This window comes from Erinaceus europaeus, chromosome 12 (genome assembly GCF_950295315.1).
Source record: "Erinaceus europaeus chromosome 12, mEriEur2.1, whole genome shotgun sequence".
NCBI classification, from domain to species: Eukaryota; Metazoa; Chordata; class Mammalia; order Eulipotyphla; family Erinaceidae; genus Erinaceus; species Erinaceus europaeus.
The window spans coordinates 45,249,741-45,275,157 of NC_080173.1; the positions used below are offsets into that span (position 1 = coordinate 45,249,741).

Below are 25,417 nucleotides of genomic sequence, written 5' to 3' on the forward strand. Positions count from 1 at the left end.
CTTTAGTAAGTGCGGTGGGACCTATAGGGAGGGGGACAGGGCTTTTACTTTCATCTGGTGTTGGGAGGCTTTTATTTTGACTGGGTACTGGGGGATCAAGATCAATAATCACAGAAGGGCATGGGGATGGGGACTTTGTCCTAGATGGCGGACTAGAAAGTTGCCGGAGGACCTTTTCACCCTCTGTAATAAGGTTTTTAATATCAGGGTGGTTATTATAAAATTTTAAGATATCATTAATTAAATTCCAGTAACAAAAGGCAGAAACAGGTACACGTTCAGGACCAAAAGACTGATAGTGATCGTTAAGACAGTCACCAATTCTCCAACGCTTCTCATCTATAGTGCCTTCCTGGGGGAACCAGGGGCAAATATTTCCAATATAATCTAAAAACTTCTTTAATTCTTTTTAATCCTAGTTCCTCGTATCTTGAGTGACTCCTTGAGTCCTTTAATGAATAAATCTTGTTTGCTAAATTCATGTCCCATGGTTTTGCTTACCTCAGCCGCTGTGACACTCTCCTCCAGATGCTACTCACAGTCGGGTATTTCCGTAGCCATCTATGCGAGTCTTTGCATTACCCCCTTGGCCGCGATGACTCGGTGATTCGGGTAGGCCTACCCTCTCGATCAGCGGAGTTCCTAGGTCCAGAAGGCTTCTTCGCCCCACGCTCGGGCGCCAGAATGCCCCGACCAGCAGGGCGGTGAACAGGGGCTAGGAACCTAAAAGACCTGGAACGAAAGGGACACGAGACACGAAAGAACGACAGCAAGACAAGTTTCTGATCAAGCTGCAAAATTTTATTGTGTTCACAGGCATTATAAGGCTTTGGGGAAGGAGAGGGAATGCTGGAAGGCGGGGAGGGGGAGCAAACTTCAAAGCGGAATGTTCCTTGCAACAAATGGCCGAAACTATGTTTGTTACCACAACTGTGTGTTGACTCACTTGATTACTGATAAATGGTTTACCTGAGGGGAAATGGCCTGCCCAGGGGGGAATTAACTCTTGTCTCGAGGGCTTCCATTGTTTCAAAGCTTATCATCTATCAAGCAGAGAAATGGCTCCTGGCAAGGTAGTGAACTACTATGCAACTGAAAAGCATTTTATTTACAAAAGGCTTGTAATGCTAGCTGAATACACACATTTCAAAAGGCTTACAGAATATCATGAAAAACCTTAAATGCTTGTGACATGGTAATTCAGTGGGGAGAGGAGGCTATGGAGTTGTATATACAAGATAAATCATAAAAGGACATCAGCAAGTGATGTGGAGAAAATGAAAAGGCTATAAAGAAATACAGCAAAGTGTAGTGACTATCTCTGGGTTGTGGTGAGACTGTGGGTGGTTTGTTTTCTTCTTTCTCCAAATTTTGAAGGCATTCCTCCCCCAAATTTCATTTTAAAAAATGCACTTCTAGTCCTCGTACTCTACACCCAGCCCCACCCAGGGGACCAGACTCAGGGTACCTGTCCCCACCCTTCTATTTAGATATGGCTGGGAAGAGGCATCAGAAACCTACCTTCTCCCTGCCAGTGCTGGGCTCACCCCTCCCATGTGAATGTGGGCTGCACCCAGGCTCAGACAGGCCCAGGACAGCCCCCAGCTGGGTCCTGCATCTTGGGCAGCGCATCCCCTGTGGGGGCAGATGGGAGAAGTTACAGATTCATATGCCCAGAGTGGATTTTCCAAGCTGAGGGACCTGAGAGTTCAACAGGCCCACTGAGCCTCAAACATGAATGTTAGAACCACCAGGATACTTATTAGCAATGCAGAGTTCTAGGTTCATCTCTAGAGATGGTTTTGGTAGGTCTTGGTGGGGACCAGAAATGGAGTATTTAACAAGATCCTGAAGGACTGTGATGTAGGTATTCTCAGCCCTGCTCTGAGAAACCAGGATGCAGGCTAACCCAGAACCTCCCTCTTCCTCCCTACTCTATGTAGAAGAGTGTGGAGTGAGTTGGGATGGAAGCAAGGGGAGAGATGGTGGGTCTGGAGTGGGAAGAATGGCACTGTTGGGGGCACAGTACACAGGGTACATTCAATAGCAGATACAAACTTACATCAGACTCCCTGAGACCTGATGGGGGTCCAGTGGCTACAAATACAGATGCAGGGATGTGGAGATGGTGTGTGGGGGGGGGGGCAGGTGTTTCCAGTTAGAACTGTGAGGCCACTCCTGCAGACTCCAGGGCTGACAGTCTTCCAGGTGTGGGGCAGGAGGAGAGCCTAAGGGAGGCTGGGCAGAGCCACAGCATCTGGCTGATAAGTGCTAAATCTGTAGCAGGAAGCTGACTACAGTTAGTGCGGCTCCAACACTCAGGTGTATGGCAGGTCTGGCCTGGAAGGTGGGCATGGTAGGACTAGACTGCGATGAAGTCCAGTGCTTCTCCAGACATGTGGAGAGGAGGCCCAGGAATCACGGACCTCTCGAGGCCCTGTAAAGAAGCTTCATCTTCCTCTGAATTCTGCAGAAATGATAAAGGAAATTGAGAAGTAGAATCCAGCCCTGGCTGCTGCTGGGTCCACCCCAGTCTCCCCCCAAAACTCTGGGCAACTGTGTCTTTGGGTACCTGAGGGGCACAGGACCAACAACTTCCTGGAACTCCCAGGCTTCCTCCCTATATTCACCTGCCCCCTGGGACAGCATCCTTATGGCTTTAGGCCCTGTTGACTGCAGAAGTGGGAACTCCGCCAGCCCAGAGCTCGTTAAGCTCTGGTTTTCAACCAGCTATCCAAGAATTTTCTGAATCAACTAAAAAAACAATGTGAGGTTGAATGCCCTGCTTTCTGGGGTGAACCAGCCTAGGCTGTGATGGGATAGGTAGGTGGCTGATGAGGAAAGACACTCTAGCTGCCCCTCTTTGACCCCACCTCCTAGTTCCCTCAGTCCCTATCCTGTCCCCTTCCCCCCTTTGTTAGAGCAGAACCAGGCTGGGTGGCTGCAGATCCTGGGGCCCTGTGTCCATACCTGGTTTAGGTGCTGGACCTCAGTGTACGGACAGGTGGGGGGTTTGGGGCTGGTGTCAGACTCCGAGGGGCCTGCAAGGTTGATCACAGCATACTCTGGGACCCAGTTGTTTCCCACTGCCTGAAACACACACTTGGTCAGAACAGTCTGTTTTTGGAGCCAGAACAGAGAGAGGAGATGCAATGTGTGTGTGTGTGTGTGTGTGTGTGTGTGTGTGTGTGTCACAGAGCACTACAGCTGGTGAATGTGGTCTCTCTCTCATAGGGGGTCCTACAAATGGAGATGTCCTGGCAAGTGCTTTCAGAAAGGAAAAAGCTGATCTGATCCTCACATTCCCCTCTGGGCTTTTGTTTTAATTAATTAATTTATTTGCCACCAGGATTATTGAGGTAATATATAAAAATAACTGCAAAGATTTGTAGCAGGTTTTTAGGACATCTATAAATTCTGAGCTTAACCCCCCTCTGTCTTCTGGTATTTGTATGGCCCTGGGAGCTTTAAGCCTTTTTATTTCCTCTGCCCATTTCATGGTCCTTACATACCTACTATGAATCATTAGCCAATCTTTCTTTGTGTATTATCTTACTATAAAAAAGAATCTCTGCTGAAATTCAGGGCCCAGAACTTGTAGTGTGAGCTACTTCTGGGTCAGTGTGCCCCAAGTGTCCTGTACCCAGGATGTTGAAGCTTTTGTTCACCGATTCCCCATTTACATTATCACTGGGGTTCAAGGACTCAATGACCATTTTTCCTTTTCTTTCTTTTTTGATAGAGGGTAAGAGAAGGGGAGGGTGCAAACTCTACTCCTTAAGCTTTCCCTCTGCAAGTGGGCAGTGGGGAGTGGGGACCGGGGACTTGAACCCAGGCCCTCGTGCATGGTTAATATGTGTGCTGTACTAGGTGAGCCAACCCATGATCCTCTCCCCAGGATCTACTCTGAGTTCTTACACCCAGTGGCTCCCTGAAAGAGTGAATAGAATGCCTCCCTGCCCTCCTTGACCTCAGTGTGAGCAAAGAAAACCCCAGACCCTTTCAATTTCACCTTTAGATTCTGCTAAAAACTAGAGAAACCCAAAGGGAAAGAAGATAAACCAAAGCAAATGTTCTCCCCTGGACCCTGCTCACAGGGCTCTTCCTGCTGAGCCTCTTAGGACACCTCTTTCCAACCTTTCTCCCACAAGGCCTCCCCCCCCCCCCCCCCCCCAGTGATCTTCTGCAAGCTGGCTCTGTGTCCCTTCCTCTCGGCTCTTATGTAGGGAGCTGCCTTAAGCAGAGAAGTCCAAGCAAACCCTTGGAGCAGGCAGGCTGGAGTGGTGCAGAAGGGTGAGCCAGACAAGGGGTGCTCCCTGCAGCAGAGGCTCTCTCTCCATTTCAACCCTTTCTGGGTTTGGGTGGAGGTGAGACCTATGCAGCAGGCTACAGGGCTCTGAGAGAGGTCAGCTTTCCCACGCTCCCCTTGACTTTTCCCTCACTCTTGTCCACCACCTTTGGCCTGGACCTGCTTCCTGAGACAACAACAGCTGTTTCCTAAGCCAAGGCTTAGTGCCCCCCCTCCAATCAGGTCTTCCGTGGGAGGCCAGGTCTGGGTCTTTTGTCTTCAGTGGCGCCAGGAAAGAAGGTGATGGTAGCCCCTTTCCTGCCCTGAGTGGGCGGGAACCAGAGTAAAGGTAAATAGCAGAGGGTGGGGTGGTGGCTGGGGGGTGGGGGGGCAGCTGCAGCTTCTAGAAGGTCCTGCAGCTGTTTTCTCTGATATTCTGGCATGGGGACAGGTAGCCTCTTTCCTAGGCCTAGTTTCCTGATTAGGAAGTTGAGCACAGGGACTCCCTAGTCCTCCACCCTCAGCCTGGGCCTCCAGGCAGCCAGTCACACCAGCTCAGACTCAAGAGTCCAAAACAACTCTGAAGGTATCAGGGTGTTCAGGAAAGAGAAGAGGTGGGGGGTGGGGTGGAGGTGGGAATTGAGGCCACCCTTGGCTATGTGTTCTAGGGCAAGACTTTTTTACCCTCTGTAGGCCTCAGTTTCCTTTTTTCACAAAAGCAGTTTACAGTTAGCACAGTCTGGCTTCAGGGTCCCAGGGGGCAGTGTCAGAAATCAGCTTCCTGGGCTGGTAGGGAGCTGGCTAGTGCATGTCTCCGGGTAAGGCCCTGGGTTTGATCACTGGCACCACAAAAATAATGGGGTGGTGGGATCGAAGAGATAACTGGTACTATGATGTTTCATCCTCTCTCTTCCTGTCAGAATGAAACATTGGTCTGGAATGGTGAACTTGTACATGCTAGAACCCCCCTCCCCAAAGAAATAAATTATCAATAAAGTAAAATAAGCAGAGTGATGCTCAGGTCTCTATCATAAAAAATAAAGCAGCTCACCTGGTAGAGCACATACTTTACCGTGCAAGGACCCAGGTTTGTGCCCCAAACCCCACATGGGAGACCCATGGTTAGCACAGGGGAAGGTGCCATGAAAGGCAGAGCAGTGCTGTGCTGTCTCTTCTCTCTAACTCGCCCCTGACTCCCTGCTAACTGTCTAAAGTTGAAAGGAAAATGAAGTCCATTGAGAGTAATGTAATCATGCAGGTGTGAGACCTCAGCAGAAAAAAACAAAAACAAAATAAAATAATAAAATTCAGGTTCCTGGCCGCCAACTGTAGAAGTTTCAGCTGGGATTGACATTAAAGAGAATTTCCATTTTTCTTTCTCTCTCTCTTTTTCTTCTTTTCTTTCTTTCTTCCTTCCTTTCTTTCCTTCTCACCATAGTTATTGCTAGCATTCAGTGCCTACATGATTCCCCTGTTCCCAGCAACCATTTCTATTGATAAACTTGAGCGACTGAGAGAGAAAGAAAGAGAGAAGGGGAGCACATGCAGGACTGCTCCATCACTTGTGAAGCTGCCCCTTGGTAGGTGGGGGCTGGGGCCTTGAACCAAGGTCTCTGTGCACAGTAATGTGTGTGTCACCATCTGGGCCACCTGAAGACTGTATTTCTAACAGCTTCCTTTCCTTTCCCCCTAGGCCCACAAGTACTTTGAAAGGGAGTTTGCACTAGGTATAGAGGAAGGTTGGCCAGCTGATTTCTAAACCCCTCTGGACCCAGCCCTGATGGTCTCTGATGGCAGGAGGGCACCAGGCCTTCTGTCTGGTGGGAAATGTGAGGGTCCCCTCCTAAATGGTTGGTCTCAAGGCTTAGAGATTCTCTAAACATGGGAAGCAAGCCCTGATGTGAGCTGACCAGGGAGGCAGACAAGCCCATGTTCCCACCCCAGCATGGACTTCAGCCACCTCATTTCTTACCACATGTGAAAGGTGTACCTTCTCCTTCTCCAGTGTGTCCTCAGCCAGCTGTGCTAAAAGAGACCAGAAAGAGTAACCTGGAGCTGGAAATAGCCAGGAGTATCTGTGGCTGCTTGCAGAGGTGGGTTGCCCCTTTGCATCAGGGAACAGGGCCTACTGGGAGGGCACTGCCAAACAGATTGGTCAGAGAAGCCCATTCCAGCTTGACCCCTTAGAAATGGCCAGCTTTGGGAGTCGGGCGGTAGCACAGCGGGCTAAGTTCAGGTGGCGCGAAGCACAAAGGACCGTAGTAAGGATCCCGGTTCGAGCCCCTGGCTCCTCACCTGCAGGGGAGTCACTTCACAAGTGATGAAGCAGATCTGCAGGTGTCTGTCTTTCTCTCCCCCTCTCTGTCTTCCCCTCCTCTCTCCATTTCTTTCTGTCCTATCCAACAACAATGACATCAATAACAACTATAATAACCACAACAATAAAACAACAAGGGTAACAAAAGGGAATAAGTAAAAAAAAAAAAAAAAAAAAAGAAATGGCCAGCTTTCTGAGGACCAATTTCTGGCTGGGGATGAAAGTCAGTGTGCTAGTGTCACGGCTTCTTAAGCTCTAATGTTCACAGAGGACTTGGGGGAGTTTTAGTGAAAGGCAGAATCTAACTCAATAGGTCAGGGATAGAAGCTAAGTCTGCATGTCTAACAGGCCACCAGAGGTGACTTGGCTGCTTCCTGGGACCATGGTTTAAGAGGCTTGATACTCAAGAGGTTCTGAGGCTGTTACCTGGCTGTATGTGTGCTTCTCTTAGACTCCTCTGAGAGGACTTGGGGACACAGGTGAGGGTAACATCTCCTTCAGTATGTGTACACTGGGACAGTACTGCTGGTTTGCAAAGTACTCTCACACACCTTTACTGATTCTACTCATTTCTAGCTGTGCAACCAGGGGGTAGGTTGCTTAACCACTCTATGCCTTAGTTTCCTCACTTGAAAATGGGAGCACTTGTGAGGAGCAGCTCCTAACTCCACAGCACTGAGGAGATGAAAGGAGCGGAAATCAATGTTGTGACACAATAGTGGCTGTGGTGTGCTGCTTCAGTCTGTGCCACATTTGGCCACTGAGAAGTGAACACTCCAGACAGCACTGGGCTTTGAAGACTCAATATGAAACCAGAAATAAAGTTGAATACATATTATTAATATTTTATAAGATTGACTCTGTTGAAACAGGAATGCATTGATCTACTATGTCAAATAAAATATATGATTGGGATTCACTGGTTTCTGTGTGACTATTAGAGGAGATTTCATCAAGCTAATTAGTTAATTTATTTTTTATGATTAGAGCACAGCTCAGCCTTGGTTACTGGTGATACCAAGAGTTAAACCTGGGACCACCCACATCCAAATTCTTTTTGCTGCTGCCATGCTATCATCACAGCCCTAGAGATTTAAAATTACACATGTGACCTATATTCAATTTTTGTTGGATATATATCTGAAAAAGCTGAGATTCAGGGAAGTTGGGCAACTTGCCTAAGGTCACACAGCAGAAAGAAAAAACAAGGCAGATCTGGGATTTGAACCTCAGCTTTGGAAGGGGCTGAGAGCCTCTAGAGAGCGGGCAGCAGGTATGGGACCACAGTTTCCATCCTGCTCAAGTTTAACTGCTTCATCCTGCACTCTCCCCTGTAGTCCATTCTTGCACAGGGAGCTGGAGCAGCAGAGTGGCTGTGAATCTTCTGGGATGGGCAGAAAAGTGACTGGTGAGCTTCCATGAACTGAACGTGAGCAGGGACAGCCCCCCCCCCCCCCATGTTCTCACTCTTGTGAATAACTTTTTTGTAGTGTTGACTAACCTTGAAAATGAGAAGCAGAGTTCCTGGTGCGCAGATCTCACACAGACACACCAAGGCCACAAGGTGTGTGTGTGTGTGTGTGTGTTGGGGGTGCAGCAAGCTGCAGGTCTTCGTGAGGCCCTGGATGAGTGCTCCCCACCTCTCCCGGAAGTCTTTGCTCACCTTCCTTCTTCCACTGGAACATGCAGCGACCGATGACTGCCAGGCCCGTGAACAGCAAAAGGGTCAGCAGCACCAGGACTGGAGCCAGGATTCGGACCAGTGGGATGGATACCCTGTGGGTGAGGTGGAAGCCACCCTGGGGCTGTGAGCAGATGGCATGCCGGGCACTAGGGCACCATGCTGAGCCCCAGCCAAATGCTTGTCTTTTCCAAGGAGATTGAGTGTCTTAATCTACTGAGTTGGTGGTCAGGTCAGGGAAGTGGTTCAACCAGTAGAAACTTGAAGGCTTTAGGCCCCAGCCTCAGTCCCTTAACACATAATGGAACAGTGCATCATGCCTTTCACTTTCTTCTTATAAAAAAATTAATTGTGTCTTTTATTCACACGTACCTATTTCTGCCACCAGGGTTCTCACAGCATGATTTCACTGCTCCTGGTGGCTGGACCATGGTAATGTGTGCACTCTACCAGGTGAGCCATCTGTTGGCCTCCAAATTGTTATTTTTTTTACTTTATTAAAAAATTTAAAATATATATTATTTTAAAATTTATTTTGGATAGAGACAAAGAGAAATTAAAAGGGAAGATGGAGACAGAGAGAGAGAGAGAAACACCTGCAACACTTCTGCATCACTCATGAAGACCCCCCTCCCACAAGTGAGAGCCAAAGGCATTGTAATATGCACTTACCAGGTACACCACCACCCCGTCTCCAAATTGTTTGTTTTATATGTTAAAAAAAAAAGCTACTGAGCTTGAATGGTTGTTGCTGAAATTAGATAAAGGAGAGAGATGGAGGCTGGGGATATTGGAGGTTGTTCGCCTTAGGCTAGGCCAGGGGCTGCAGGGTCAGGGCAGTAGGGCCGCTTTTCCTGCGGGGCAGGTGGCCCATGGTTGAAGGGCCCTCCTGAAGGCAGACTTGGCACTGAGTCTGTCTTCTGTTGCAGAACAAGGGCCTCTTATTTGCTCAGAGGCACTTTGTGGTTTTGTAGCAGGCTGAAAGGTGGCCTTGATGCCCTGTGGGGACTCACCTGGGTCTGGAGCTGCTGCTGCTGGGGACGAGGCTGGTGTCCTCCCTTGAGGTGGAGCTCAGCTGTGTGGCTAAGCGGTAGGCCCCTGCAGGAGGAGAGGTCGCTGTGTGAGGAGAGGTCCCCGCATACAGAGAGCTGGCTGTGTATAGGAAGGTGCCTTCGTGACTGTGACCATGCAGGGTGGTCCCTGTGGAAGGAGAGGCCTCAGCCCCCATCTTCCCCTGCTTGGCTGTGACGGTAGGCAGGCGGAGAGCAGGAGAAGCTATAAGTCCAAAAGCAAGGCCTCAGCACCTTCCCTGGCCCTGGAGTCCCAGTACCCCTAGAACCTCTGACCTTTCACCCTACTGGACAGTTGCTCAGAAGGCCCTTATTAGAGGACATTCTGGGAGCACAGAGACTTGGATGAGGCCAGTTTGAGCCAGTGGTTGATATCTCAAGCCAGCCTGTATCTGTGAATAGCTTTCCTTCCTAGGTGTAGCTGCAGCTCCCCCCCACTTGCCCCACCGTGGGGAAGTACAGTTCCACTCCAGCCAATCTCTGTGACCCCCAGTAGTCCTGGTCACTTGTCATCTCTGTCCTTGTTAGAAAGTTCCTACCTCATCATCGGATACCCACCCCTGGCACCTAGGCCTCAGTAAGGCTTTAATATCCTGTGGCAGTCAAAGGATGAACAGGGCAGTAGGGGGTGGGTCCAGAGCTCAAGGCCCCATGCCCAGTTTTTCCCCTCATCCAACCTTCCCGCTAGACCTGACGTGAGCAGGAAGCACACAAGCTGTGCATCGGGCTGTACCTGCCTGCCTCCTGCATCTGCTGCTTCCTAGGTGATGTGAACAGGAGCTAACACCCTGCACCTCTGGAGCCAAGGGGCTGAAAGGATGCAGAATCTGGCACCTGGCAAGTGTTCCCTGGACGTCCTTTAATTTATTTTAAGTCTAAGTTTCTTCATCTTTTTAATGTTATTTGTTACGTGAGAAGAGGGAGAAAGAGATGAGCACTGCTCATCTCTGGGATTGAGCCTGTGCAAGTGCAAGTCCTGTGCTCTCATAGACTGAGCTAGTGCCCTCTACCCCTGGCCATTCCCTTACACAGGAGTGGAGGAGGGAGAGAAAACCATTCACTCACTCAATTCTGGGGGCTGAGTTTGCCAAGTTTTTGCCTTGGGCTGCAGGCTCCTGGTGGCTAGAGGCTGTAAGGAGGGAATAGGGGAGGGAGTACAGCAGGGACCTGGAGGAAAGGAAGAGGCTGGTCTCAGGAAAGTGCAGATCTGCTCAGAGTCAGATATCCTGCCTTGGGAGCAGCCGGCAGCTTTCCTACCCACTCCACATCCCGGCTCAGAACACTACCAGCTTCTTTTAACCACTCAGGAACCACAGTGAAAGACTCCAGCTCAGACTTTCAGATTCCTTTGTCCCCCAACTGCCCACCCATTTGGTCTTCCCATGCCTTCCTTAAGATTACAGTCAGTTTTATACGTGTGAGCGTGTGTGTGCGTGTGAGTGTGTGTATTGAGTCTCATCATTCCTTGTTTCAGAATAATCAATAGTGTCCCATTGTTTATGAGCAGAAATTCAAACATTTTTTGGGGGGTAGTTATCAGGGTTTTCACCACTCCAGGTTGAATTTTTCAGTAAAAAGAGAGAGAGGGAAAGAGAGAACGACACTGAAACTTCCCCCACTGCTGGAGTACTCCCAAATGGTTTACCGTGGGGCTTGAACCTACATGGCTTGCGTGACAGTGCAGGTTCCTTACCAGGAGAGCTATCTCACCAGCCCCATGAAGCTTAAGATTTTTACTGTGCCTTTCAAGACCTTTAATACTCAGGCTTCAACCCACCATGTTAGCTCCACTTGGGAACCCCATGCAAAGTTAGTGTCTTCCCCAGATTAACCAAGCCTCTTGCCTGCCTCCAGACTTGATTAGTATTTTTGCCTTTGAGGGTCAAGGCTAGGACTCCCACCTCCACACTTCACATGTGCTGCTTATCCATCTTAGATGCCTTTCCTTTCCTGCTTTCTTTCTTTTAAAGATTTTATTTATTTATTAATGAGAAAGATAGGAGAGAAAGAACCAGATATCACTCTGGTACATGTACTGCCAGGGATTGAACTCAGGACCTCATGCTTGAGAGTCTAGTGTTTTAGCCACTGCGCCATCTCCTGGACCACCTTTCCTGCTCTTTCTAACACATTTTTTTTTTCTGTCCTGCAGCACTAGTTAGTTCTTCCATGATACCCTCCCGAAAGAGCAAAATCTTTCCCCTTTGTGAGCCCTTGTTACGTTGTGTGCACTGCCAGCAGAGCCAATATATAATCATGTTGCAAGAGCTGCTTCTCTGGGACGTGCCCCTTGGCTGGGACCCCCGAGAGGCAAAATTTCTAGTCTCCGTGCCCAGCAGACTAGACAAAACCCTGGTATGGCTAAGCCCCTCAAGAACCACTGGGTTCCCTAACTCCCTAAGCTGATCAGTCTTATATGCTATCCAGACTTATTTTTTAATTTTTTTTAAAATTATTTTTAATATTTATTTTATTTATTTATTCCCTTTGTTGCCCTTGTTGTTTTATTGTTGTAGTTATTATTGTTGTTGTCATTGTTGGATAGGACAGAGAGAAATGGAGAGAGGAGGGGAAGACAGAGAGGAGGAGAGAAAGATAGACACCTGCAGACCTGCTTCACCGCCTGTGAAGCGACTCCCCTCCAGGTGGGGAGCCGGGGCTCGAACCGGGATCCTTATGCCAGTCCTTGCGCTTAACCCACTGTGCTACAGCCCGACTCCCCAGACTTTTTTTTATCTCTGTCCTGACATTCTTATTTTTAAGGAGGTTTATTTATTTATTTGCTCATTGGATAGAGATAGAGAGAAATCAAGAGAGGGAAAAGGGAAATAGGGTAGGAGAGAGAAAGACACCTGTAGCACTGTTTTCATCACTTGTGAAGCTTTTCCCTTGCAGGTGGGGACTGAAGGCTTGAACCTGAGTCCTTGCGCATTGTAACATGTGCACTCAACCAGATGTACCACTTCTCAGTCCTGGCATTCTTATTTAGTATAAGAGTAAGAGAGAGAAAAAAAGAAAGGGAGAGAGAAAGAAAGAAAGAGTAAGAATATGCAGACAGGAGAGAGAGAGAATATAAGCACTCCTCCATCATCTTTTTTTTTTTCTTTTTCCTCCAGGGTTATTGCTGGGCTCGGTGCCTGCACCATGAATCCACCGCTCCTGGAGGCCATTTTTTCCACCTTTTGTTGCCCTTGTTGTTGTAGCCTCGTTGTGGTTATTATTATTGCCATTGTTGATGCTATTCGTTGTTGGATAGGACAGAGAGAAATGGAGAGAGGAGGGGAAGACAGAGAGGGGGAGAGAAAGACAGACACCTGCAGACCTGCTTCACCGCCTGTGAAGCGACTCCCCTGCAGGTGGGGAGTCGGGGGCTCGAACCGGGATCCTTAACGCTGGTCTTTGCGCTTTGCGCCACATGCGCTTAACCCACTGCGCCACCGCCCGACCCCCCTCCTCCGTCATCTTATGTAGTGCCAGATATCAAATCCAGAGCTCACACAAACAAGAAACTCACTCTGCCTCCCCACCACTGCCCCAGTCCCCCTTGCCATTCTCCATTCTAAAACTCAGTCAGTTTTTCTGACTATATCAAATATTCTGCAAATCTATCTTTTCTTTTCTAGTATTCATACATCATCTGGTCATAGTTCATTGCCTCCAGCCTCCAGGCACTGATGACTAAAAGAAATGGTGGTGGTTTTTCTTGTCTTGCCCTGAACTTTCTAGAAAGTCTTCTCATATTTCACCAAACTTGTTGGTGTGTGGACTCATTTTGGGGATTTGACAAGCTAGTTGGTGGCTGGAAATTGGCCATGCATGACAAGGGACATTTTCTCTGAAGAAATTGGCAAAGATTACAGACCAGAGCTCCCCCAGCCAGCCTCAAAGCACATCACCTCCAGGAGTCTGCTTTACCGGCACACCCCAGCTGCCACCAGAGAGGGTGGACACAGGAGGTCTTATAGCAATGTCTGTATCCTACACACATGAAAAGTTATAAAGGAGAGTAAGAATGGAAACAGGAGCACATCAAGTATAGAACCTTAATATTGATAAGAACCAAAAGAGAAAATCTTACAGAGAACACATGGTTTTGATATTGTGATTATGTGGTGAGTTTATCCTTATTTCCTTGAATTGAAATAAAGACCTCTGGATGATGTGGACTTGGCAGACGAGAGGGGCCTGGAAATGAGGCGAGTCCCAGTTAAAAGGGTCCGGAGAAGGGAAGGCCAGGCAGCAGAGTCAGAAAAGATGAATGAGAGAGTGAGTTCACAGGTCAGGACATACACCTTGCTAAGAGAATGGCCCTGGTTTGAGCCTCAGCAACATACTCCTGTCAAAGCACTGGGACATCTCTCCCTCACTCTCTCTGGTTCCTAATCTGTTTTTAATATTTTTATGTATTTATTACTGAATAGAGACAGAGAGGAATTGAGAGGGGAGGAGGAGATAGATAGAGAGAGAGAGGCCTGCAGCTTTCTTTACCACTCATGAAGCTTTCCCCCTGCAGGTAGGGACCAGAGCTTGAACCTGGGTCCTTCCTTGTGCACTGTAATGTATGCACTTAGCCAGGTATGCCACTGCCTGGCCCCTCTCTGGCTCCCAAATCTGATTGAAAAATAAGATGCAGTGAAATTATTGTGCATGCTTGAGGCCCTGTCTCTGAAAAAGAGATATGCAAGCAAACAACCAAAAACATTCATAAACAGCCTGAAGTTGAGTCCTGGCTTCCCTAAGCAAGCCACCTCTGCCCTGGAGCCTCAGTCCCCCATCTGTGAAATGGGCACAAGACCCAACTCACCCTCACTGACCAGCAGGCCGGACAGCCCACTTCCCTGGGTTCGATAGGTTCATTCAAGATTCTGCAAACCCCGTTAGGTGCTCCAGTCCTAGTCCCTAGAGGTCTCTAACTCAACAGCCCAGAGGTTGGCTCCCAGCTTGTCTTGACACCACTGTCCATGAGACTGTTAGGTCTGGGGAAGCTAAGCCAGAAGGACGAGAGGTGAAAAGGTCACTGTTGCCACACCTGGTCGTCTGACTCTGGGTAGCAAGAGAGAAAGAGAAACTGAGGCTCACAGGGCACCATCAGCACCCCCAAATGTTGCTGTACATTAAGGCTGTGTAACCACACCCCTTGGTGACTGCAGAAACTGAGTCCATCAATCACCCTGCCCGCCACACCCTGTCCCCAGCCTGTTGTTGCGGCGGTCTGGTGTCGGGCTGCACCACGGAGAAGAGAGCTGACGTCCAGAGCAAAGGGGTACACAAATCTCAGAGAGGGAGAGCCGAGAGCCCAGAGAGAGAGAGGGGGGAGGGGTGAGGGGGCTTTTTATTGGGCGACAACCAGGGGTGCCGTATAGGGCCAGGATTGGTTGAAAGGGGGCACTCTAGGATTTAGCGGGGCATAGAAAAACCTGGGGGCGGAGACTGCATCAGAATAACTCCTCAGCAACACCAGCATTAGGGACAAGGGGCACATCTCACCTGAAAAGACATGCAGAGAGACCTGGAAAGTCTTGTCAAAGCCCAGCTTGCTGATCCCACACAGGTACTTCCCAGTGTCTGTTGGGGTGAGCTCCCTCAGGGTCACGGTGAGTGTGCGGTCCCGGCGACTGTCCAGGATGGACACTCTGTCCTTCGAACTCTCTCGGCCATCCTCACCTGCGTAGACGGTGGTGGAGCAGCGGGACACGAAGACCCCCACATCCTTGCACCAGTATTTTGGGTACTTCTTTAGCTCATCCCCATAGGTGCACTGCAAGGTCACCGATTCTCCTGCAAAGCCACTAATCTCCTTGGGGCCCACCAGGGTTCCGTAACCTGAAACCACAGCCAGTACGAAGGTCTGAATTGCCTAGATTCCAGTATTCAGGTCAAGACCAGGTCTTTTCTGCCCACCATTACTGCCCTCCCCCATTTAGGGGTCTGGTACAGGCAGGGCTGATATTATTTTCCTAAGCCGAGTATATAGAAAGGTGGTGGTGGAGATGTTCTAGATTTAGATAGTACAAAATTTGAGTTCTGGCACTGCCTCTAAGTTGCTGTGTGACCTTGGAAAACTTTCTTGACCCCTCTGGGCCTATGGGATTTCTTATCTATAGATGCAAATGTCCTGTGTCAACGAATTTAAGATCCTATCCTATGTAAGAAATACTATCATTTCATATGCCACTAAGACAAAACTCTTTCAATTGGCTGATTGTAACCACCTAAAATACCCATTCTAACTGTTGATGTTAAAAGATAATACAAGGGGGTATTGGGGATAGAGAACATAATAGTTATGCAAAGAGGTTCTTATGCTTGAGGCTCCAAAGTCCTAGGCTCAATCCCCCATACCACCATAAACTAGAGCTGAGCAGTGTTGGGGGGGGGGTGGCGAGTAATACAAGGGGCCAGGTAGTGGCAAACTCGGTTGAACACACACACACACACTACCATGTTCAAGGATCTGGGTTCAAGCCCCTCAGTCCTTACCTGCAGGGGACAAGCTTCATGAGCGGTGAAATAGTGCTGCAAGTATCTCTCTTTCTCTGTCCCTCTCTATCTCCCCTTCTATCTCACCTTCTCTCTGTCCTACTAAATATAAGAAAAGAAAGAGAGGAAGAAAGAGAGAAAGAAAAGTGGCCTAGGAGGTGGTACATTGGCTAGAGCATTGGGCTTAAAAGCATGAGGCCTGAATTCAATTCCTGGCAGCACATGAACCAGAGTGATGCTCTAGGTCTCCCTCTCTCATGTTAATAGATAAGTAATTCTTTTAAAACGGTAATGCAAATAGAAGCAGATCATATTGATGAAAGGAGATATAGCCTTATCTCTCAGGGTTATTGTGAATGGTGCAGAGAGTGGCTCAAGTGAGTGGTGAAGCAGGACTGCAGGTGTCTCTTTGCTTTTTTCTCTTTCTCTCTCTCCCTCCCCCTCCCCTCTTGATTTCTGATGGTCTTTATCCAATAAATAATAAAGATTTAAAAAATTAAAATTAAAAAAGTCTTTGAAAAATAGGAAGGGGTTCAAGAAGCATTTGTTGAGTTTAAGGGTGCCAATTGTCTAGCTGGTGTCTTGTCTGCTTCCAGTCATGGGCTGCAGAACAGGAAAATGAAGATAAAACTACCCAGACAGACACACAGCTCCCCCTCCCACCCCTCAATGGGGGAATAAAAGGCTGGATTCTGAGGGGAGAAAGTTCTTATTTTCTCTATGCTGTGGGGAGGCAAAGTGGCCTGTAGTGAAGCTGGGAGGGAAAATGCTTGTTCAGAAGGCATTATCTGTGCAGACCCACAGGGCAAGCTTGGGGGGAAGACCTGAACCCCTCACCACTCCCCTAGTCCCAATCTCACCTGGGAGCACCAAGCAGCCCCACAGCAGAAAGAGAAGCCTCATGGTGGGTTCTGGAGCCATAGGAGAATGCACCAGGAACTGGGGGCTCCCCTTGGAGCTGCTCACAGAGCTTTAATTTCCTCCACATCTGGACCAGGAAGGGAGGGGAGGGAAGAGCAGTTACTCTGCGCCCCAGCCTGGGAGGGGCCTCTACAACTTTACTTGAGCCTTGGTGGAGCTTGCCTCCCACCCTGACTATTCACTCCACACCGTTTTCCAGGGGTCTTGTTCACACCCATGTTCATGTACCAGTAGAGTGTGTGATTGTGTGCAAGACCATGGTAGCCCACTAGTGTGAACAAGAAAATATCCTACATTGATTTTCACATGTCTTTGGCAACACTCCCCTCTTCCTTCTATTGTGATTGGCAGCCATCCCAGTGACTTTTTCAGGGATAAAAATGACAGACCAGGAGCAGGATAGGTAGTATAATGGTTATGCTAAGAGAGTCTCATGCCTGATGTTCCAAGGTCCTAGGTTCAATCCCCTGTACCACCATAAACCAGAGCTGATCAGTGCTCTGGTAAAAAACAAAACAAAACAAAACAACCAGTGCTCATAAGGTTGCAGTCCATAACTTGAAATGTTGTGCATTCTTCACTTCTTGGAAAATCTTTAGCTGTCAGACTTGCCATCAGAGCTGGTTATTTAAGGTGATAATAAAGAAGCACTCTTGTTACTATATTATCCAATTATATTTTCATAACCACTTCAATATTATTGGTTTTCTTTTAAGCGACTTGTGTATTTTTACAATGTGTGCATAACCCGGTGCGCCACTGCCCAGACCCATAACTTGTGTATTTTTTAAAGAACACTACTCTGAGTGGAAAGTCCACAAACTTCACCAAACTGTTAAGTGAACAAAGGGTATAGAAGTTAGAGTTCTTGCACCTGTGATCTGACATTTCATCTAAATCCATCTGCAGAAATACTGGACCAAAAAGCCACAAAGTTGCAGATGCTACCATGCCACCAACCTGAGATCCCTGGGCAGGCGACCTCATCAATATGTCCTGGAACCCCACCTCCTCGGAGCCCTGCCCCACTAGGGAAAGACAGAGACACCACCACCAGAGCTCCGTATCCCATCCCCTTCCTTGATAGCTTTCCTGTTCTTTAAGCCTCTGGGAGTATGGACCCAAAGTCATTGTGGGATGCAGAAGGTGGAAGGTCTGGCTTCTGTAATTGCTTCCCCGCTGAACATGGGCATTGGCAGGTCGATCCATACTCCCAGCCTGTCTCTCTCTTTCCCTAGTGGGGCAAGGTTCTGGGGAATGAGAGCTCTAGGACACATTGATGGTGTTGTCTGCCCAGGGAAGTCTGGTTGGCATCATGGTAGCATCTGGAACCTGGTGTCTGAAAAGAGAGTTAACATATAAAGCCAAACAAATTGTTGACTAATCATGAACCTAAAGGCTGGAGTAGTGCAGATGAAGTGTGGGGGGGGGGGGTCTCCTTTTTGTAGATAGCTAGTAGGCATATTTTAGTTATATTCCAAAGGGCCTGTGGCTATACTAGTTTTTTTTTTTTTTCCCCCTGAGCTTGAAATCTGATATGCAGGTGGATCCAAGTTATTGTCTGGGGAGATGATGTTATGTCTAGAAAAAGGACCAGAAAGCTGGATCAGGGAAAAGAGTAGCTCCCAAATATGGGAAAGGTGTATAAATATTGTTGACTGTAAAACCCACTGATTTGATGTGATCTGGGGTATATATTCAGCTTAGGAGCCTATGTGACCTCTGCATCCCTGTAGAGCTGAGCTCACATTCTGTGGTCATGAGTAGGAACATTCCAAGCTGCCCCAATTTCAGGATCCATCTTCCTCAGGTGGAACATAGAGTATGTTGTCCAGCCTCCCTTTGGAGGATGAAACATTCTTTACTGTTGTTGATCCAAGTTGAGGGCAAGGCCCTAAGGAGAGAAGCCAGACCTTCTACCTTCTGCTCCCCATAATGATCCTGGGTCCATGCTCCCAGAGGGATAAAGAATAGGGAAACTCCCAATGGAGGGGGTAGGATGCAGAACACTGGTCATGGGAACTGTGTGGAATTGTATCCCTCTTACACTCCCATGCTGTCAATCATTATTAAATCAGTAAAAAAGAAAAAAAGTGTAGACCTAGAGTTTCCAAAACAATCTTGAGAAGAAAGAACAGAACTGGAGGGATCACACTCCTAGATCTCAAATTATATTATAAGGCCATTGTAATCAAAACTGCTTGGTACTGGAACATGAACACTGACCAGTGGAATAGAATTGAGAGCTTCTGTAGGCATCTAATCTTTGACAAAGGTGCCCAGACTACTAAATGGGGGACAGTGAGTCTCTTCAAAAAATGGTGTTGGAAAAAAATGGGTTGAAACACACAGAAGAATGAAACTGAAGCATTATATTTCACCAAACGCAAAAGTAAATTGCAAGTGGATCAGGGGCCTGGATATTAGATCAGAAACTATCAGATTCTTAGAGGAAACTATTGGAAGAACTCTTTTCCGTCTAACTTTTAAAGACATCATCAACGAAATGAATCCAATTACAAAGAAGACTAAGGCAAGTATAAACCTATGGGACTACATCAAATTAAAAATCTTCTGCACAGCAAAAGAAACCAATACTCAAACAAAGAGACTCCTCACAGAATGGGAGACCATCTTTACATGTCATACATCTGACAAGAGGTTAATAACCAAAATATATAAAGAGCTTACCAAACTCAAAAAGAAAACAAATAACCTGATCCAAAAAATGGGGAGAGGACATGGACAGAATGTTCACCACAGAAGAGATCCAAAAGGCCGAGAAACACATGAAAAAATACTCCAAGTATTTGATTTTCAGAGAAATGCAAATAAAGACAACAATGAGATACCACTTCACTCCTGTGAGAGTGTCATAGATCAGAAAAGGTAGCAGCAACAAATGCTGGAGAGGTTGTGGGGTCAAAGGAACACTCCTGCCCTGCTGATGGGAATGTCAATAGGTCCAGCCTCTGTGGAGAACAGTCTGGAGAACTCTCAGAAGGCTAGAAATGGACCTACCCTATGATCCTGCAATTCCTCTCCTGGGGATATATCTTAAGGAACCCAACACATCCTTCCAAAAAGATCTGTGTACACCTATGTTCATAGCAGCACAATTTGTAATAGACAAAACCTGGAAGCAACCCAGGTGTCCAACAACAGATGAGTGTCTGAGCAAGTTATGGTATATATACACAATGGAATACTACTCAGCTTTTAAGAATAGTGACTTCACCATTTTCAGCCCATCTTGGATGGAGCTTGAAGAAATCGTGTTAAGTGAAATAAGTCAGAAACAGAAGGATGAATATGGGATGATCTCACTCTCAGGCAGAAACTGAAAAACAAGATCGGAAGAGAAAACACAAGTAGAACCTGAACTGGAGTTGGTGTATTGCACTAAAGCAAAAGACTCTGGAGTGGGGGTGGGGGAAAGAGTACAGGTCCTGGAACATGATGACAGAGGACCTAGTGGGGGTTGTATTGTCATATGGAAAACTGAGAAATGTTATGAATGTACAAACTATTGTATTTACTTTCGAATGTAAAACATCAATCCCCCAATAAAGGGGAAAAAAGAAAAATTTAAAAAAGTTATTGCGTCAGAGGATGTGCCTCTGTCCTCCCCTGTCGCCACTGCTGTTTGGAGGGCGCAGTACCGCTGTTGGCCACGGGGCGGCCGTGCAGCGTGTGTGTGTGTGTGTGTGTGTGTGTGTGTGGGGGGGGGGGGGGGGTCGGTAAGGGAAGTTATAGGGTTGGGCTGCGCGGTCTGGAGAAGCTGGTCACTTCCTGTGCAGAGCTGTTTGGGAATTTACACAAGGGAATTAGTGATTTCTCCTCTGCAGCTTTGTTGCCTCCTTGAAAGGAACAAAATGAGGGAATGCTGACATATTGTTCTTCAAATAAGCTTTGTCCTTTTTTTTTTTTTTAATGTTTTTATTTATTTATTATTGGATAAAGACAGAGGAATTGAGAGGTGCGGGGGAGACAAAGAGGGAGAGAGACAGTGTCCTTTTTTTTTTTTTTTTTTTCAAATTATTCCCTTTTGTTGTCCTTGTTCTATTTTTGTAGTTATCACTGTTGTCGTGGTTGGATAGATCAGAGAGAAATGGAGAGAGGAGGGGAAGACAGAGAGGGGGAGAGAAAGATAGACACCTGCAGACGTGCTTCACTGCATGTGAAGCGACTTCTCTGCGGTGGGGAGCCGGGGCTCCAACTGTGATCCTTGAGCAGGTCCTTGGGCTTTGCGCCACGTGAACTTAACCCGCTGAGCTTACCGCCTGACCCCCTCCCTTCTTTTAATTGTAAAGTTCATGCACTCGGTAAACAAAACTTTACACAGTACAGCAATGTAAGCCAAAAAGAATGAGAACACATCTTTCCTGTAGTTCTCCTTCCCCCATCAGAAAGGCACTGCCAATATTTTGGCACCTGCTTTTAAAAGATTGATTTGTTTATTCTATATATATATATCTTGAGAGAGTGAGAGAAAGAGAAAGAAAGAACACCAGAGCACCAGTCTAGCATATGTAATGCTAGAGATCAAACTCAGGGTCTTATGCTTGAAGACCTAACACTTTATCCACTATACCACCTCCCAGCCCACACCATTACGTATCTATGCTTTCATATGCACAGTTAGGATTTTACCCACTGGGGTGGGTAATTTTTGAAACATTAACATAATGGTTCTGGGAGGGGATATTGTGTGACTCTGGTAAAGTACTGTAATTTTACAAAGATTGGAGGACATTATTGGCATAAGGGGCAGGGATGGAGGTTAAAGTTGGTGAAAGCCCTGTCACAATCTCATCTGAGGATCTGATTCCTGTTATATGTACAGACTAGAAAGGTAATTGAGTTTTGCAGTTTTAAAAGCACAGAATGAATTAATATTTACACTAGCATTTAACAGTACACACTTGCCCTTTTGTTGTCTTTATACGGAGTAATTTCTGCTTTTCTTGCTTCCTTTAAACTCTTCCATTTATTAGAAGCAAGAACAAGCATATGACATTTTATTATGTTTGCTAGTGTCATGGGGCCTGAACACTGGCATTTTAAAATACATATCATTTGTCTATAAATTTTCTTTCTTCGGGAGTTGGGCAGTAGCGCAGCGGGTTAAACACACGGAGCGTGAAGCATTTGAAATACACATTATTTGTCTATAAATTTTCTTTCTTTGGGAGACGGTAGTGCAGTGGGTTAAGCGCATGGGGCGTGAAGTGCAAAGACCGGTGGAAGGATCCTGGTTTGAGCCCCCGGCTCCCCACCTGCAGGGGAGTCACTTCACAGGTGGTGAAGCAGATCTGCAGGTGTCTAACTTTCTCTCCCCCTCTGTCTTCCCCTCCTCTCTCCATTTCTCTCAGTCCTATCCAACAACGGTGACATCATCATCAACAACAATAATAACCACCACAACAATAAAACAAGGGCAACAAAAGGAAAAATAAATAATAAAAAATCTTAAAATTTTTTTCTTTTATTTTTCCCTCTATAATGCTCAGACATTATATTGTGATGTTTTCAAGATTGTGTGAGAAGGTACACTGTTTATGATTGACATTTCCGAGAAGCAAAGTGTCACCATTTTTTTTTTTAAATTTTTATTTAAGAAAGGATTAATGAACAAAAACATAAGGTAGGAGGGGTACAACTCCACACATTTCCCACCACCCAATCTCCATAACCCACCTTATTTTTTTTAAAGACTGTGCTGGGTCCCCTATATATCATCCCTGCTCCCTTCATGGAGTCCTCCCCTATGTCCCACCCATACCCCAGCCCTGCTCTGAGCCAGGAGCCAAACTTAGAAACAGATCAAGAGGAGCAAGAGTTGGAGAAAAGAACTACAAGAGTGGAGTTCTGGGGGCATGTACACCCTTAGCCCATGGGACACAGGGGCAACAGTAGATACTGACATCCCTATGTGTTTTGGAGGTGCTGGAAGGAGAGGCCTGTGAGTCCTCCTTTCTATCCAGTGTGCTGAGAGATCACCAGCGTCAGCCATAGAAGAGCAGGGAGGCAAAAGGGCTCCTGAGCCCCTGGGCTTGTGGCTGCCTCTTTGCAGCCCTCTGGCATCACATGCTAGAGAGTGAGTGGGCCGGAGTCTTGCTGTAGTACAGGGCCAAGTTCCAGCTTGGCACAAAGACTGGATTGAAGGGTTGGGGCAATCCACTCAAGGAGGAGGACATAGTCACTCAGGAGCCCACAGGAAGTGAGAGAACACTGTGGATGCTTGAATGAGCATCCACTGAATGAGCAGTGATGAAAACTGCCCCCAACTCCCCAGGCCCTGACGAAAGAAACCTCCAACAGTTACAATCACCTTACAGAGAAGGGAGGAAAGAGGGAACCCCAAAGAGATTGAGTTTGAGCTGAGTCAATTGAGATAACCTGATTGAGACTCAAGTGCAAGCTGTGAAGCCCATATAGTGACCCAGGAGGCGGTACAGTGCACACAGCATTGGATTCTCAAGCATGAGGTCCTGAGGTTGATCCTCAGTATCAAATGTGCCAGAGTGATTCTCTGGTTCTCTTTCTCTCAATACACACATGCATGCATACATATATCTTAGGAAAAAAATAAAGAAAGGTCCATATAGGGGCACAAAATCTGGCAAAATAAGAAGGCCCAGCTTGACATAGATACCACTGAGTGGCCCCCTCCCAATTCTTCACTGGCTTGGACTTGCTTGGAATAAATCACATCTGCTGACCTCGGATGATCATGTGGTGCCCTTTGAGCCTCTCCAAATCAGCACTGTTAATATTTTGGACCAGCTAATACTTGTTTTAAGAGAGGTCCTGTGTGTTAGAGGATGTTTAAAGCACCTCCGACCTCTAGCCACTAGATGACATCAGTTTCTCCACTGCCTCCCCTCCCAGGTGTGACAATTAAAGTGTCTCTAGACATTTGTCAGATGTCCCCCTGAAAGGCAAAATCCCTCTGGGCTAAGAACCACTGCTTCAGATGACAAATGACTTTCTGGGGAAAAACAAAAAGATAATTGTAAGCTGCACTTATACAGGAGCAAGATTTTGGATATGGGAAAGTGGGGTGCCTAGTACTGAGCCCCAGATTTCAATGGACTTGCGGTAGTCATAGTTTGTCACACTCTGGGTACAGAGCAGCAGTGGGGAACATGCACTCTTTGCAGGGCACCAGTTCCCAGGAGACATGGAAGGAAAGGGGGTGGGTTACAAAAGTCTTGTTTCTCTTTCCAGATCCATGAATAAGGAGTGAATAAAATAGTTTACTTGAATAGTGCACTGCTCTAAGGATCCTGGTTTGAGCTCCTGGCTCCCCACCTGTAGGGAGGTCGCTTCACAAGTGGTGAAGCAGGTCTACAGGTGTCTATCTTTCTATCCCCCTCTCTATCTTCTACTCCCTTCTTACTTTGTCTCTGTCTTATCCAATAAAAAAAAAAGGGGAAAAATGGCCTCTAGGAGCAGTGGATTAGTAGTGTAGACACCAAACCCCAGTGACAACCCAACGGGGGGGGGGTGCAGTGCTTTGTTGCTTTGTCATATATGCAACCCAGGTTCAAGTCCAGCCCTCAGCACATCGAAGGAAACTTTGGTGCTGTGGTCTCTTTCACCCTCTCGGACTCTCTCTCTTTTATATATGCAAAATTATGTAGACAGTGAGGGCCTATTTAGAAGGAAATAACAAGAGCCAAAGGCCGCACTCCTCTCCTCTCCTCTCCGGGATCAACTAGGAATACCAAAGGAGACCACCCGGACCTAAACAAGACAGGACTAGAATGACCACAGAAACCCAGTAAATCACCCGTGAGTACAAACACGCGTGGCTGGTGACAGAGAGGAGAGAGGGGCCTAAGGAGAGACTAAGTGACTGCTAACAGTTCAACAGTTTGTCAGTGGAGACACCACCTCCAGTCTGTTCCACCAACAAGGGGACAGCTGAAGGGAGGAAAGGACTCCCCAGAGACTCACTAAGTGCAACTGTGAGTCTCCATTGCTACTACCCTCAGAATCTGGAGCAGCAACAGGGAGGGACACCAGGGTACACCAGGGTACAGAGATCTAACCGGGAAACTCAGAAGACCTATACCTCGGTGGCATAGCTGAGGGGCTGTGAAAGTCTCTTTGCATAACCACTGGATTATCTCTGCCACACCCTGCTTTATCTCTTGGTCAGGAGTCAGTGATTAAGCTAAGAAGCCTATTGATAGTTTAAAAGCCCTCAGGCTCCCATAGCCTACAGGGAAAAAAAAAAAAGGCTTTTACACCACTGAACTCCAACTCAGGGATTAAAAAAACTGTTAACTTATATAAAATGGTTAAAACAACAAGAAAAAATATTGGAGACTCAAACCAGGACAAGAGTCCAGCTAAAAGTCCTCCAGAGGGTGAAGCACAAAACAACAAGTTCAACATCCAAACATTAGCTAAGGAAATAATAACAGGAGTGAGTAAAGAATTTGAAAAAATTGTAATCAGAAATGCAGGAACAACAAATGAGAATATGGAAGAAAATTCTAATTATCTCATGGTTATTAGAGAGCTGAAAGCTGAAATCGCTGAGCTAAGAAGGCAACTAGCTGAACAAGCTAAAACAGTATCAGAGCAGGGCAACAAAATAGATGAACTCCAGAAAGCAGTAGAGGGCAGAGAGAATAGAATCTATG

The 25,417-nt window shown here is 47.1% G+C and overlaps 1 protein-coding gene and 1 long non-coding RNA gene across 5 annotated transcripts in view; one reads left to right on the top strand and one right to left on the bottom strand.

Moving 5' to 3' along the window:
* Positions 1 to 25,417, top strand: part of LOC132541911 (uncharacterized) — a 307,257-nt gene that overhangs the window by 4,644 nt on the left and 277,196 nt on the right. The window contains exon 2 of the long non-coding RNA XR_009553022.1: positions 1,074 to 6,493. This is a non-coding gene — a long non-coding RNA (uncharacterized LOC132541911). The remainder of the gene's footprint in view (positions 1 to 1,073; positions 6,494 to 25,417) is intronic.
* On the bottom strand, positions 1,083 to 16,830 carry CD300LG (CD300 molecule like family member g). 4 transcript variants are annotated; one of them, XM_060203423.1, is made up of 8 exons: positions 16,697 to 16,830; positions 14,844 to 15,179; positions 10,422 to 10,523; positions 9,300 to 9,384; positions 8,269 to 8,381; positions 6,261 to 6,313; positions 2,971 to 3,090; positions 1,083 to 2,467 (listed from the first exon to the last, which is right to left on the bottom strand). In XM_060203423.1, the coding sequence occupies exons 1-8, from the start codon at positions 16,755 to 16,757 to the stop codon at positions 2,363 to 2,365; spliced, it is 975 nt and encodes a 324-aa protein (XP_060059406.1). In that variant the 5' UTR covers positions 16,758 to 16,830; the 3' UTR covers positions 1,083 to 2,362. The 4 variants fall into 4 exon arrangements, with proteins under 4 accessions (XP_060059406.1, XP_060059407.1, XP_060059408.1 ...); XM_060203424.1 differs by having other exon boundaries at positions 6,279 to 6,313; positions 16,697 to 16,754; XM_060203425.1 differs by lacking the exon at positions 10,422 to 10,523 and having other exon boundaries at positions 16,697 to 16,754.